General features: G+C 45.3%; 1 protein-coding gene across 3 annotated transcripts in view; it reads left to right on the top strand.

The window, feature by feature from the left end:
* Positions 1-1289: 1289 nt before the first annotated feature.
* ITPKA (inositol-trisphosphate 3-kinase A) overlaps positions 1290-13674 on the top strand; it is a 40517-nt gene continuing 28132 nt past the window's right edge. For 2 of the 3 annotated variants that reach the window (XM_021287529.2, XM_065064604.1), the window contains exons 1-2: positions 1534-2258; positions 2679-2729. In XM_021287529.2, the coding sequence (XP_021143204.2) occupies positions 1755-2258; positions 2679-2729 (555 nt within the window). In that variant the 5' untranslated portion in view covers positions 1534-1754. Of the gene's footprint in view, positions 2259-2678; positions 2730-13674 lie in introns of all 3 variants that reach the window. The other variant, XM_065064603.1, reaches the window with a different exon arrangement.

Raw genomic sequence — 13674 nt, 5'->3', positions numbered from 1 at the left:
CAAGACTTGGCCATCTAGGCTGGAAATTCAGATTGTCCAAATTCCTGGCTAGGTACAACCTAATTCTAGCAGAGCATCTGAAGATACCTGAATTCTTCCTTACAAAGTTCCCCAGCCACCTTCCCGTCTGCTCCTGACCATTTCCAAGCTGTGGGCTTTGCGAGTAGCACGGCAGTTGCCTCAGGAGAAGGTAAGTTGTGTGGTTCCTATTGAAACACACTTTTCCAAAGACTACCTGCAAGACTGGGCTGTTACACAGTAAACTGCAATCAAATAATCTGAATTAACTGAGACAGGTTAACAAATTATTTATAGTACCTCAGGGCCCAGGAGTCCCAGCCACAGCCTGGGCTGCGCTGCATTCTGTGTTGCAGGAGCGCAGCCCCTTTCACGAGCAGCTCGCAGCCCAAGTACCAGGCAAGAGACAACAGATGGTGAGAGACAGATGGGAGAGTACAAGGAAACAATGAGATAAATGAGCAAAAACTAAGTTGAAGACTTTAGCATTTGGTTCCAAAATTATTAATTTTACTAATCATCTCAGCTGATGTAACCCTACAGTAGGACGCTTTTTTCTGTTCCAAAGGTCTTACTGGCTACAATGACAACACATGCTGCAGCCCAGCATGGGTTACGTTTTCGGTAGAGTGGGAGTTAAGCAGAGAAGTACCGAGCTGGGGGGTGTTATTTGCTGAAATTCATTCAGTAAAGGGGGCTGGGGTATCTCAGCAGCCTGGGGCTTAAGGCGACCTGATTAAGCACAGCTCAGTAGGTAAAGCGCTGACTGATGGAAAATTCAGGTTTTAGGAGGACGGCTCTGCCCTGCAGCCTCTGTCACACGCAGGCAAACCGCCGGAGGATGTTACACGCGAGACGTGAAACCCGACCAGCGCGGTCGGTGGGAACCTCCCGCTCGGAGGCAGCAGCCCGGCCCACGCAGCCCGGCGGGGCTCACTCAACAGATAGGTCACTCGCGCACAACGACCCAATGACCCAGTCCCCGCGGGCTGGTGACAACTCAGCCAGCCCCTTGCCCCCTCGCCACTTCCAGGGCTGCCGAGGTCCCGCCATGGCAGCCCTCGCACCGGGGCCAGGCGGCGCCATGGGGGCCGGGGCGTGCGCCGAGGTACGTCCCGCGGGCAGCGCCCCCCGGGGGACACACACGAACCCCAAACCACCAATGGCAGGCCTGAGGGGGTCGGAGTCCCGGCAGGGCGACAAAGCCGCCCCCACCGCTGGGAGGGGGCTCGGGCGGGACGGGCGGCCGGGGCGCTCCCGCGCTGCGCAGCCGCCGTGCCCGGAGAGCCGTTACCCGGCGCGGGGCGGCGGGCGCGAGGCAGCGGCCGTTGGAGCGGGCGGCGGCGCGCGCAGCTGTACGGCGGGAGGCGCCCCGCCGGGACAGCCCGAGGGCTCCGCCGCTCCCCGGGGGCCACCTCAGGGAAAGCGAAACCAAAAGGGCGGAGGCAGCGGCGGGGAAGGGGCGGGCAGGGTCTCCCCGCGGCGCTGCTCGGCTCGCTCCTCCCCTCACGCCGAGGCGGAGCGGCGCGGGGGCGGTGGGCGAGCGGGCGGGCTCAGCGCGCCCCCATGGCCCTGGCGCCGGGTCAGCGGGCACGGTAGCCGGCTCCGGCTGTCGCCGCGGGTGAGTCAGAGCTGCCCAGGGAGGGCGGGCTGGACATGAGCCTCGCCGCCGGGCTCCGAGCAGCGACCGGAGACTGAGCCACAAAGAACTTTTCCCTGCGGCGCGGCGCTCCCCTATGCACGCCCCGGGCCGTCCGCCCTGGGACGCTGCCCGGCAGGCGCCCGGCGCTGACCCCGCCATGGAGCCCCGCGCGGCGCTGCACAGCAGCCCGGACCTCAGCCGGGCCAAGCGTCTGAGCGTGGTGGAGCTCCGCTCCCTCTTCGAGGCTCGCTGCGCCGCCGTCGCTGCCGCCGCCGCCCGGCAGCTGCCCGACCCGGCGAAGAGGGGCTGCCGGCGCCCCAACGGGGTGCTGCCGCCCGTCATCCCCCGGCTCACCGTCACCACCGAGGAGAGCGAAGAAGCGCAGGGCAGCCTCCAGGCACAGCCACCGCACCCGGACAGCGGCTGGCTGAGGACGGACAGCTCGCAGCACCTGCAGTCCCGCAGGCTTTCTACCTCCTCGCTCTCCTCTACGGGCTCGTCGTCCCTCCTGGAGGACTCGGAGGACGACGTGCTGAGCGACACGGAGGGCAGGAGCCAGGGCATCGTGCACTTGGAGCACGGCGAGGACACCAACCAGGTAGGGGGGCGCTGGGGGGGCGGTTGGCCCGGGACGCCCTGCCCCCCTCCCCGGGCCGGCGCCTCCTGCCGGCAGCCGGCGCTCCGCGGGGTTGGCCGGGCGGGCCTGCTGGGTGTCCCCCCGGCTGCCTCGGGGTCACCACGCGCTCCCGTTTGGAGTGGGGTTTCTGTGACCCAGCTCCACGTAAACTCCGGGAGGCTCCTGTCTGGGGGCCAGCAGCAGTGTGAAATGGTGTACAGGTTGCTGAGCCTGTTCGAAAAACGCTGCTGCACGTTGGCTCTTCTAAAAACCAGCTAGGTTTGTGCCGTTTCCTTTCTGTAGTGAAATTGTGTTTGATGTCCCAAGAACATGGGGGGGACGCCTTTGATCATAAGTGTTGGGTTGTTTTTTTTTTGTTTGTTTGTTTGTTTTTTTTTCCAGTCTCCTTCATCAGATCTTCAGAATAAAATTTTTCCAGGCATTTGCCAGCAGGTATTTTTTCTTTCTTCCAGTCCTGGAGTCTGTGGTTGTCAGTTTTTGAGCTGCTTCTTGCTGTGAGCATGACAGGAGATGGGGAGGAGCTTGGAATGGTTAGAATGCATGCTTTTGTCCGTTCTGGCAATAACGCATTCTTCTCAGTAAATCCCCTCCGTAATTTGGCAGCTTTCATGCATGAAGTGCACTTTTAAAGGCATATAGTTAGATGCATTTTAATGCTCTTTAATATATATTGCCTGACTCCTTTTAATCTGCTTCTTGGGGTTTTGTAACTGAAATATGTTGCTTAAGTGAATTCCCCCTCCTGTCTTTATTGAGACCGCAACTTAAATTGTTAGTCTGCTGCCAGCTCATTTGCACTGAATTATTTTCAAACAAAACATATGTTCTGAAAAAATGTATAAGCAAGAAGTAATGCGACTTGTAGGTGATACCTCCAGCTGGACTTTTCTCATGGTAATTGTGGGTTTATTACTTTAGAGGACACATAATACAGGAGTTAAGATGCTGTGCACGATACTGGTTTTGTTTGCATCAGCTTGTGGCCTGGTTATGGAAAAAGAAAGAGGGTTTGTGCTTTGTCAGATTGCATATCAAGAAACCAATAATAATACTACTTAACTTGTAGTTTTGATCCTGAGATAGAATCTGATGTGTGGGGCAAACAATTACTACTGTAATTTGACTTTCTTTTCTAAAATACATGCTATGCTAGTCGTGATTTTGTGAAAGAACAGAAGAATGAAAATTAAAGGCGGAAAAGGGCTATTGGACACTTTGGTTCAGTATTCCTGCTGTTGCAGTGGGCTGTATGCGTGGTTAATACGGAACAAGAAGTTACTGATGAAACTTTAGCAATACAGAGAACTCTGAGATGGCATTGTGACATCTGGTTAACTTGTCTGTGAATATAGGCTGAAGCAAAAACTATTCTTCAGGCAAGAAGCCATGCTGCCTTCAAGGTTTTGTTTCTGCATCTTTGCAATAATTGGTATTGTATGCAATATTGAGTCTTAAACAGTTCAGTAGAACTGTATGAAACATAGAGTGTAAGTGGATGTGAGTGGTTACTTTCTTTTAAATTACCTGAAGTTTCTAGGCACTGCAAAATTGGAAAAGGCTTTAGTCACCTTTTAATGATGAGAAGAAAATTTTAAATGCAAAGAAGGTGGTCTTTAACAATGATTTATAGTAAAAATAGTTGTATTTTAAGTATTTTAAACTCTAAGAGAATGTCCTATTCATTTAAGTGTGTGGGAAACTTAGGTAGTATTATGAAAATTCAGCTTTTGGAAAAAGTTTCTGCAGACGTCCTAAGTTTAGTAGGGCTGCAAGATTTTTTTAAATATCTAATTGGTAAAGTAAGTATTCACTCAACTGGTAAAATACTTAATGCTTTTAATGAATGAGTTACTTTTCTGTACCTGCAGTGTAGGGGTAGATGGGGCAAACTGCCCACTAGGAGCTGCATTCTGACTGGTGTCCCTTATCTTCTTGTCCCTTCTGTGGCAGGCTGGCAAACCGGAGCTGAGACTCCAAAACAGCAGAAGTATCACCAGCTTTATGACACTGCTTCATAAATTAAATGGGCCAAATCTTTTATCTGCTTAATGCATACTCATGTAGTTCTTCCCTGCTTTCCTTGTGGCATTACCCACTGAGAGCTCGAATCCCAGAAGTCTGTCGTTTTCGCTTTGATTGGGCACACTGCCTTTCATCTCAGGTGGCTGCACTGTGGGCTGGCTGATACCTGGAGGTGACCAGGACCGTCTTGTTCTTGTGTTTGATGTGTTCCAGTACCGGTCAATGCTGCAGTACCAGCAATCTCTATGCTTGGATGTCTAGTCTTCACAGACACTGCTTCTTTAGTGAAGCAGTGAGTACATAGCATGTCAAAGGAGAAGTCTGCTTTGAACCTCTATGGGTTCAACTTTACAGGATGTGTCCTTTCCACTAATTAATATTGAGGCAGGTTGAATAAGTGCGTTTTAGAACCAAAGGCTTTGGGTTCATGGCAGGCACGTACATGTGGAAATAACTAGAAATTTTAGGATAACCGGAGGAATGTTTTTATATTTTGAAGATGCTATTTAGAGGTAAACTGGCACATTTTGTTCATATTTATTGTTCTCAGTGTATGTATTTTAGTAGTTGAAGGCCTATTCCCAGAGTGGAACACAAGGGATAGAGATTTTTCTCAAAGAAACTGAAATCAGAAGTGGGCCAAAGTTGGTGTACCTCAATTCTTGGGAAACGGTAACATTTTATAATTTACTTTGTATTAGAATTTCCTTAGACTTTTCTTTGGAAATGTTAGAAATTAATTCGGAGCCTGGCACCTTATGAGTAAGCTCAGACCAGCGCTGAGGACTGCTGGACTGTCAAGCCTACTAGGCTCCGCAGTGCTCAGCAAGGACCTTGGAAACTTGCCCAGGTCTTCAACTGCAGCAGCAGAAGTTCTGATAACGTTCCTGTTATCAGGGCTTCAAGGCTTCCATCTGCAGACCCAGGAACTTGAGACCTAAGATGAAGAAGGCCCTCCCAGGCCTCTCAGCTGGAGGTCTCTCTACTATTGACTTGGAAATCAAGGCCTCTTTGGACCTTTGAAGTATTGTGGGCTCTCAAGCTACCTGTGTAGACCCATGCGAGAGACAGGAAAATCTGGAGCCCTTCCTCTGTGTCCAGGGTTTGCCACCCCAGAGTTACTAGGCCTTAAATCCTGGGATGGTGAGCCTGGGAGTGCTGTCCCAAACTTTGCACCTTGGAGGATGGTTCTCCATTGTAGCTTACGAGGTGAACAGAGAGTTCTCCAACAGCGTGAGTGATTCAGTTAAGCATTTCACAGAGCATTCTGGGTTGGATGAATTGGCACATCACGACAACGTTAAAATTTTATTTCTTAGCGCAGTATGTGGGAATGTCCCTGGAGCCTTAGGGCCCCTGTTGCGGGGAGTGACTGATGACTGCAGTACAGTTACAGCCTGGCTCAGCAGGGACAAAATGCCTTTTGCATCTAGGCAGGCCCACTTCTGAGAGAAGCACAGTGGGTAGCTGTTCCCTCAGCACAAGTTCCGCATTTCATTTTGCAGTAATTAACAGAGGCTTTGGAAACTGGGCTGCCCTGGCTTTCCTGGAGGAAGACCCAGCAACGAAGAGTTGGAAGTGTGAGAGAAGCCTGTTCTTCTGCTGTCCTGTCAGCTGAACTTGTGGTTCTGTGAAAACCAATTGCACGTAGCTGTGTTAATGTAATTTGCATAATGCTGTAGCTGGAGCTTCGCAAATCTTGGCAGTTAACTTTATCAAAAAATATTGGTTATTTTAAAAATAACCAGTTGACAGAAGAGATTTTACCTTATGACAGCAGTTAACATTCCTTCATTCCCTTGCATGAGAAGCATGCTTTTCTACCATTGCTTCACGGCATCTGGAAAGTGCGTATACACAGTTGAAGCTTGTGAAAGCACCACAGTGAAAGCACCAGTGGTCCATTTATAGTAATAGAGTGCAAGATTTATGTATTTTTGTCTTCATTCTGTGAATGAGCAATTTTAAGAAATACATACATCTGGTTAGCATCTTCTTTGTTGGGACAGAGACTTTAAAAAGTGGTTTTCACAGTGAATAAACACCATGATAATGTACAGCAGTCTTTTGTCCTCTTCATAGGAGAATGTTGTTTACTAGATAGAAACATGCCAAATCTACTAGTTTTCATAACAGTGACCTGTCATTCCAAATTTCTAGATCTGTAACCATGAGAACAGCTGACAGCTTGCTAGAAAAGAAGTTCAGTTCTTGCTTGCAATGATACCAGTCCAGAAACTTTGGGGGACAGCCATTAGTGAAGCTTATTTGGTTTCACTGATCTTCTCACTAATATTTTTCATAATACCAATCATGTTAAACTGGGCAAACATATAGAGGGCACACACAATAAATACAGACCAAAAGTTTTGACTACTTTGGCTCAGGGGTGGGTTACATAAGCTAATGCAGTAGAATAGAATTTTTATTTTTAAATGAAGAATGGCAGAGAAGGGATGACATAAGTAAGACTGTTAATGGGTTTTTAGCCTACTTTCCAAAGGAAAAAGCTTGTGTAATCACTCTATCAATTCCATTTTAATGAGTTTAGTAGATTTTAGCCAAGTTTGGCAGTGGGATAGACATCTCAAGGTTTCATCAGGAGCTCTTTAAAGTTCCACAAAGATCCTCCTCTGGGTAGAAGAGAGGAATCCAAAACAAGTGCAATCCTTTTCTCAAGGGGAGAAGGTGCAAGATGAGTTCAATGGTTGTCTTCTGTGTTGCTTATTAACTAGCGAATCAGCACGTTCACTGACCAGTGCTTCTGTGCTTGAGCCAGCCACAGCAGGTAGTGCCCCTTGTCCTGAGGGTAATTAGGAGAAAGTATGGGAGGGAGCATACAGTGCCGTGGGCTGATGAGGTTTAGGAATGTGGAAGGCGCTAGTTGAGGGACAGGGGAACAAGGTGATGTGGAAATACAAGAGGGATTGGTGTTTTTTGTTGGCACAAGCTTTGTAGAGGACAGTGACAAGCTGCAGTTACTCTGATAAGGGTGCAGGACAGTAGATACCAGTCAAATAGACACCAGGCTTCATTAGTTTGCTGCTCATGGAAAAGCTTATTTTAATGGGACATATTTCATAGTTCTAAAAAAATGCTAATTTATAATGACGGTCTTGTATACTGAAATATTTATATTGTTTACTGAACAAATGTCAGGGGAACAGCAGTAGAATTAGTTCTACATTTCCACATTGCACAGTTATTGGGCCAAAACTCTGAACTGGAGCCTTTCTCAGTTTGAGGATGTTTTCTTCTCCACTTTACGCTCACATAGTGGAGTATATCACAACATCAGCAGTTATCAGTTCTAGTAGTGACTGTTGATTAGTAATGTGGATTCTTGGCTAGTAGGAAATGAGTTAGCTCTTACCAAATCAGTTGAGAGAGAGGCAGTTAAATGTCTTACCTGCTAAGAGTTTCTCATCCTAGGTATATATGAAGTGATGACTTACTGGTTACAAGATTCTTCTCTTTTGAATCAATTTACCTTTGATAGTTTTCACTTTTCATATGTTAAAGAACATCTTGTTGCTTGGGTGTACAGTTTAAAATTGGAAGAGCTCTGTTATATTTTTTTCTTATGAACCTATTGGATTAGGTATGTTATAGAAGTTTCTGTGTTTGTGCACTTCTACATTTCAAGCCTCCTTATAATGCTTATTACATCTGGAAAGAGGGAAAGAAAGTGACAGCAACTCCTCATCAGATTTGAAGAGGTTATACCTAAGCAGATTTTTCTCAGGCTATCATCGACTTAGCAGAGTTGAAGATTATTTTGTGAAAACCCATGCCATTCTGAAAAGGAATAAGGGTAGTGGCTGGAGCAATAGTTTGGAAACTATTTTTGGGTTCTGACACTTTTATCCAATTGGACTGGTTTGATGAGGGTGAACATTTTTTTTTGTAATTGAATGTGTGGTAGTTAACATAGACAAAAATAACCTCTCTACTCACATCTGAGGTTTATTATAAATGGAATGTGTTAAAGTGAATCAGTTTGATTAAATGCTCACAATGATGCAATTTAATACAGCTAGTATTTCTAGAGGCTGAGAATGCATGTTGTATTTATGTGGTAGATAGCTGTTTTGTTTAGCAGTGACTGAGGAAGAAGTAAAGATCATCATACCACATTTTGTGGTGATTACTTATAAAATGTGTTTGCAGAAAAGGTAATATTATTCTTGCACATCTTGGAAGGGAAAAGTGATCTTCTGTTATGTACAGCACCAGAAGAGTCACTGTATCTGTTCTTCCTTCTCTGTCAGTGTAGTTTTTGCAGAGAAAGGGGGCTGAGGCAGAAAGAATTGGCTTGTCAGTCCATGTTAATTTGAATCTTGCGTAGTGTAGGTTTAGATTGCATTTTATGTACTCTTCTCAGCCTCCTTTACCAACCAAGCTTCCTCTAAAAATCTCCTGATTTGGGTAAGGTGGAGTTGTCTGTCCACAGCATAGCATACCTGGGGAAAATGATAATTTTTTATTTTTTTAAAGCAGGTGTTAGTCTCCATCAGCTCATTCTGAGTGAAAGTGTCAGGAAGTGGGAAAGCCTACCTGTTCATCCAGTGTCACAACAAACACATTGGTATACTGCTTCTAGTGCTTAACTGATCCATCCTGTCAGTAATGAAGAATGTTTTCTGGGACAACACATAGCCAGCATCATTTGGGTATGTTTTTGTATTGACAGACACTGAGATTCCAACAAGGGATGGAATTTTTCTTTCCATTTTGAAACACAGAAGAGTGAGACTGATGCCATAGAAACCTACCCTGAACCCATCAGGCCTGGCTACTATTGCCTGTTGCCCAACCTCCTGTTCCTTGGGAAACTCAGGAAGAAGTTAGCCAAAGACCAGTTGGCAGCTCATTTGAAGCAATATTGTAGACTTAGCACAATCCAGAATTAGAGCTTGGGACAGAATCTCCAAGCCAGTTGGTGACTATAGCAAGCATGACACAGACGCTGCTTTGTGGGAGCTTGGCATTAACCCAGAATCCAGGAGTACTCCTTATCTACAGGCTGAAATATCCAAGTAAAGTGGCTCAATGAATCCAAACTCTGAACCATTTACCCCAGCCCACCTATATAACCTTTATTTTACTCACATTCACTTCTGCTGTTCTCCATCAGCCTTCTGACCTCGCCCATACTTGAGCTACGTTGATAACAGAGATGCGTTTACAGGTGATAAAGAATAGATACAGATACATATTATGTCTGCTTGTAACTGGCACTGAAATGTGTGTGATTCATCTCTCCACCAAATGATCACCTGTTCAACAGGAAGCTGGGATGCCACAGAACTGTGTGAGAAAGCTGATGGCAATGGCACAGTTCACTTGTGATGTGTCAGAGGAGAATGCAAACTGCTATACAACTTTCATATGATAATGGCAATATCTCTTGGTAAATTACATTAAGTGCTGCATAGAAAGAGAATGCCTTTGTTTTCCAGTGATGGTAGGAAACCATTGTTCACTGTTTATATAACTGATTCTTGTCTCTACTACATCCTTATGTAAAAATGATTCAGTCTTAGTTATGGCTGCCTTCACTACTCTGAGCTGCTACAGAGAACACAGCTCTCTTTGTCTTACCTTTTCTCAAGCAGCTCGGTATAGTTGAGTACACTGCAGTGTTTTTTCTCAGTGATGTTCACTGTGGTCAGCATGTCATTTCTGTCCTCTACTTTCTTTGCTTCTTGTGGTGGAGTACTGAATCAAATGCATACTTCACCTTTGAGGTAGCAGTGCTCCTGGATGTCTGTACTTAGTGCACATAAAGGCTTGATGGAGCTCAGCTGTGAAGGGTGTGTTCAACCAACCCACTCTTCAGACACAGGTGAGCTTGGGGAGGCTCAGCTGTGCATGAGGCAACTGTGATCCAGGTTTGCCGGATGCAAGAGGGCGATCTTCCATAGGCCCTGAAGGTCCTCTCCAAGTACAGCACTGCTTTGAATGTCCCCTTTAGCATGGGCATGTTGAACAGGCCAGCCAGCTCTAGTGCACTGAGCAGCATGTGCTTTGGGAAGGAAGAGCTGTTGGAACACTGATGCCGTGTGTCAACACCTTACACTACTGGAACATGTTCAGATGCTCTGAAAGCACTGCCTCTGCTGAAAATCTTCAAAGATCCTCTGAGCATGTGGCACAGGTAGTGGTCTTCTCTTGTGCTTTCAAATGACCAGCCTTATGGGCAGACACACTGTAATAGGAAGCTGTGCGATTCTAATGCAGGCTAGTCAAGAGCAAAACTTTGGAGATGGTGGATGTAAGAGGGTTGTGATAGGTATGGACTAGATACAGTCAAACAGGAAGGGAGTGATTTGGAATGGTTGGAAATGGCACTGGGAATATGAGGGGAAAGACTGGACTGAAGATCAAAACTCAATAGGCAGGCAGACTATTGCTTTAAAAAACAAGGACAATACATTCTCAGAAAAAACACATCAGGAAAATGTGAGACAACTATATTATTAAAAAGTCATCGTTCAGGCAAGCATTGAAAATATGTGAAATAAAATAACTAAAGTGACTGCATTATGGGTGTATTAATATGCTACAGTCTTTAATTACAAGCAGGCATAGTACTTGATGCATAGAATGCACAACTCTCAACTAATAAGTAGCTGTTTTATATTTCAAATCTACTGAAAGGACAAGTTCCAGTTCCGTGGTGACCGATGCCACATGTTGCAGGGCCTCTGTTTCCTCATAGATAGGCATGCAATGAATCAGGCAGATCACAGGAAGAATAAGACTGATGTCCAGATTTAACACTGCTGAATGGTGATGTGGAGAACTGCTTGCCTTTCACAGTGTACCTGGGAGACACTAGGTAAGTTATTTATGCAGACTGTCACCATGGTCACTAATAGTATTTTTCTCATTCTCTTATTGACAGACTTGAGAGTATGGGTCTTATTGGCATAAATGCTGAATGTTTGTACCTGGAACCAAGGTAATGGCAGCTGTTTGCTCTATGGTATTGTATAAACACTAGGTATTAGGAAAAGCAAAAATTGACACCTCAAATTGGGCTTTCAAAATTAGAGGGTACTTTTCATGTTAGCTTATCTTTCCATCAGTATTTTAGCTAGAAGATATGAATAAAACAGTTTGCATAACAGAGATTGTGAAGACATTAATTGACATTGGGAAAGCACTCTACTGCAGCAGTGATGGCTCTCTTATAACTACTGCACAAAACTCAGTAACTATGTTTACAGCAGGTTTCTAGTAAGTGAAATAAAAATGGTAAAGCCAATGAGAACAGAATTGAAAAATAGTTGTTTTTATAGAGTTGTAAATTGTTTGTTTACACTGAATGAGTAGGAACTACAATATGTTATTATATAAAGACTGTTATCGTAAATTCTGCAGAAAAGGGAAAGCATTGACATAAAAAGGAGAACTTAAGATTGCACACAAAACTTCAATTCTGAGAATTTCTAACTTTTGGGTGCTCAGTTTTACATTTAAGACATCATTAAAGTTCCAGTGCAAACAATTCTGCAACTGAAAACATTCCAGTAGTGGAAGGTGTTGACACATGGAAATAGTGTTTTGTCCACCTTTCCTTCCCAAAGCATGTGCTGCTCAGTGTACTAGAGCTGGCTGGCCTGTTCAACATGCCCATGCTAAAGGGGACACTCAAAGGGGTGCTGTACTTGGAGAGGACCTTCAGAGCCTATAGGAGATGGCCCTCTTGCATCTGGCAAACCTGGATCACAGTTGCCTCATGCACAGCTGAGCCTCCCCAAGCTCACCTGTGTCTGAAGAGTGGGTTGGTTGAACACACCCTTCACAGCTGAGCTCCATCAGTCTGTTGTGTGTGCTTTGCCCAGCAATCTCCACATAAGGTAATGTGAGAAGACTAATGAGCATCTACTGCAAATGAACCTCAGGTTCTTACAATTTGCCAGATTTGGTCAAGTTGGCTTTTGCTCTTGCTTTGAAAATTTTCCTCTTGCCATTTTCAGGCTCCTTCCTCGAAATTCAAGGTTAAAATGTCTTCAGAGGATTCATCAGAAATTTTCTAATGAGATCACTATGTATCTTTTTTTAGCCTTGGAAGCAGCTGAAGTTTTGTTGGAGTTGTTCAGTCTGAAACAAACAGGTTTTGCCCTTCTTTAAGGTAACAGAGCAATTCTGAGGAGAATGAGACACAGAAACAGACTTCTTGTGTGTTGGTGCTTTAGTGGCTGTACAGGAAATCTGGGGTTTGAGACCCTGATCTTCTGAAAGAGGCAGAGCTAGAGCAAGTCCTAAAAGGTGGCTTCTCTGTTTTTCTCCATTGCTGTGTGTTTGTGTGATGCAATGATAGAAAGGATAAAAATCTGTGTGAACAGTGTTTGTGTGTGCAGATTGGCTGTTTGTTATCATTTATGGGGTTTGAGTGGGTTGTTGGCTACGTGCACTTGACCCAAATGTTCTAATCACGATAAGCTTTGCCTGCTGTGGTCTCCTTCCTCAGCCGTTCCCACTCATGCATGTTCTGTAGGAACAGTGATGCTGATTCCACAAAGGGTCAGTTTTGTTCAGAAGAGAATCTAATTGGAAGAAACTAGGAAACCTTCCTACACTCTGGTTTTCACTTTTCATAGGGCAAAATGCTGAGAAATGCTGAGTGTCAGAATTTCGGGCTCATAATTTGATCTAGTTTTTATTGTCTTTCTCTGTGGATTTTAGATAACGAACTTTTTGCCTTATTTGTACTAAGGCAGAAGGAGTAAGCAATTAAGTCCTGAGGTACTCCTTTTAGAACAGATCCTTCTATTCTGCTTAAAATGTGGAGAGAATTTGAAAGTAGAGATTCCTGACTTTCAGATGCTTTTGCCTCTCACTTGCTTATGATGCCATCATGGCTACCAAAGGCATTCAGTAGAAAAAACAATGAAGCCATATTTTAAATATGTTAGGAAGAAGTGAGTTTCTGGAGTTCCCTCTGGCCTGATCATCTACATGCATTTGGGCACTAACCAGGCCCCTATAATAGTTTCATGACTTGTTTTCCCAAAGTTTATAGCATGACCAAAGATAATACGTGGCAATGAGCCTAGAGAGAGAGAAAGTCTTATATGCTCTAATAGCCCCGTACTTGTTAATTACTATGCCACCAGTCTCCAACTGGTTTTCCAGCAGTAGGACTTGCTGTTGACCTGAGCATGGCTTCCCGTTCCAATATTAAAACTGGAGTGACAGAAAACTAATAATCTTTTTTCCATCCCTATTCACCCATTGGGATTTTCTGCATTATCTCTCCCATTGTCATATGTGCTCTCCCATTGTCGTAGCTGTGTGTCTTGATCCCAGCCTGCCTTTTCAGTGCTCTGATTGTATAGGCAGC

Source organism: Columba livia, chromosome 5 (assembly GCF_036013475.1).
Source record: "Columba livia isolate bColLiv1 breed racing homer chromosome 5, bColLiv1.pat.W.v2, whole genome shotgun sequence".
NCBI lineage: Eukaryota > Metazoa > Chordata > Aves > Columbiformes > Columbidae > Columba > Columba livia.
Note: the sequence above shows the minus strand (reverse complement) of the source record. Positions and strands in the feature narration are given on the sequence as shown.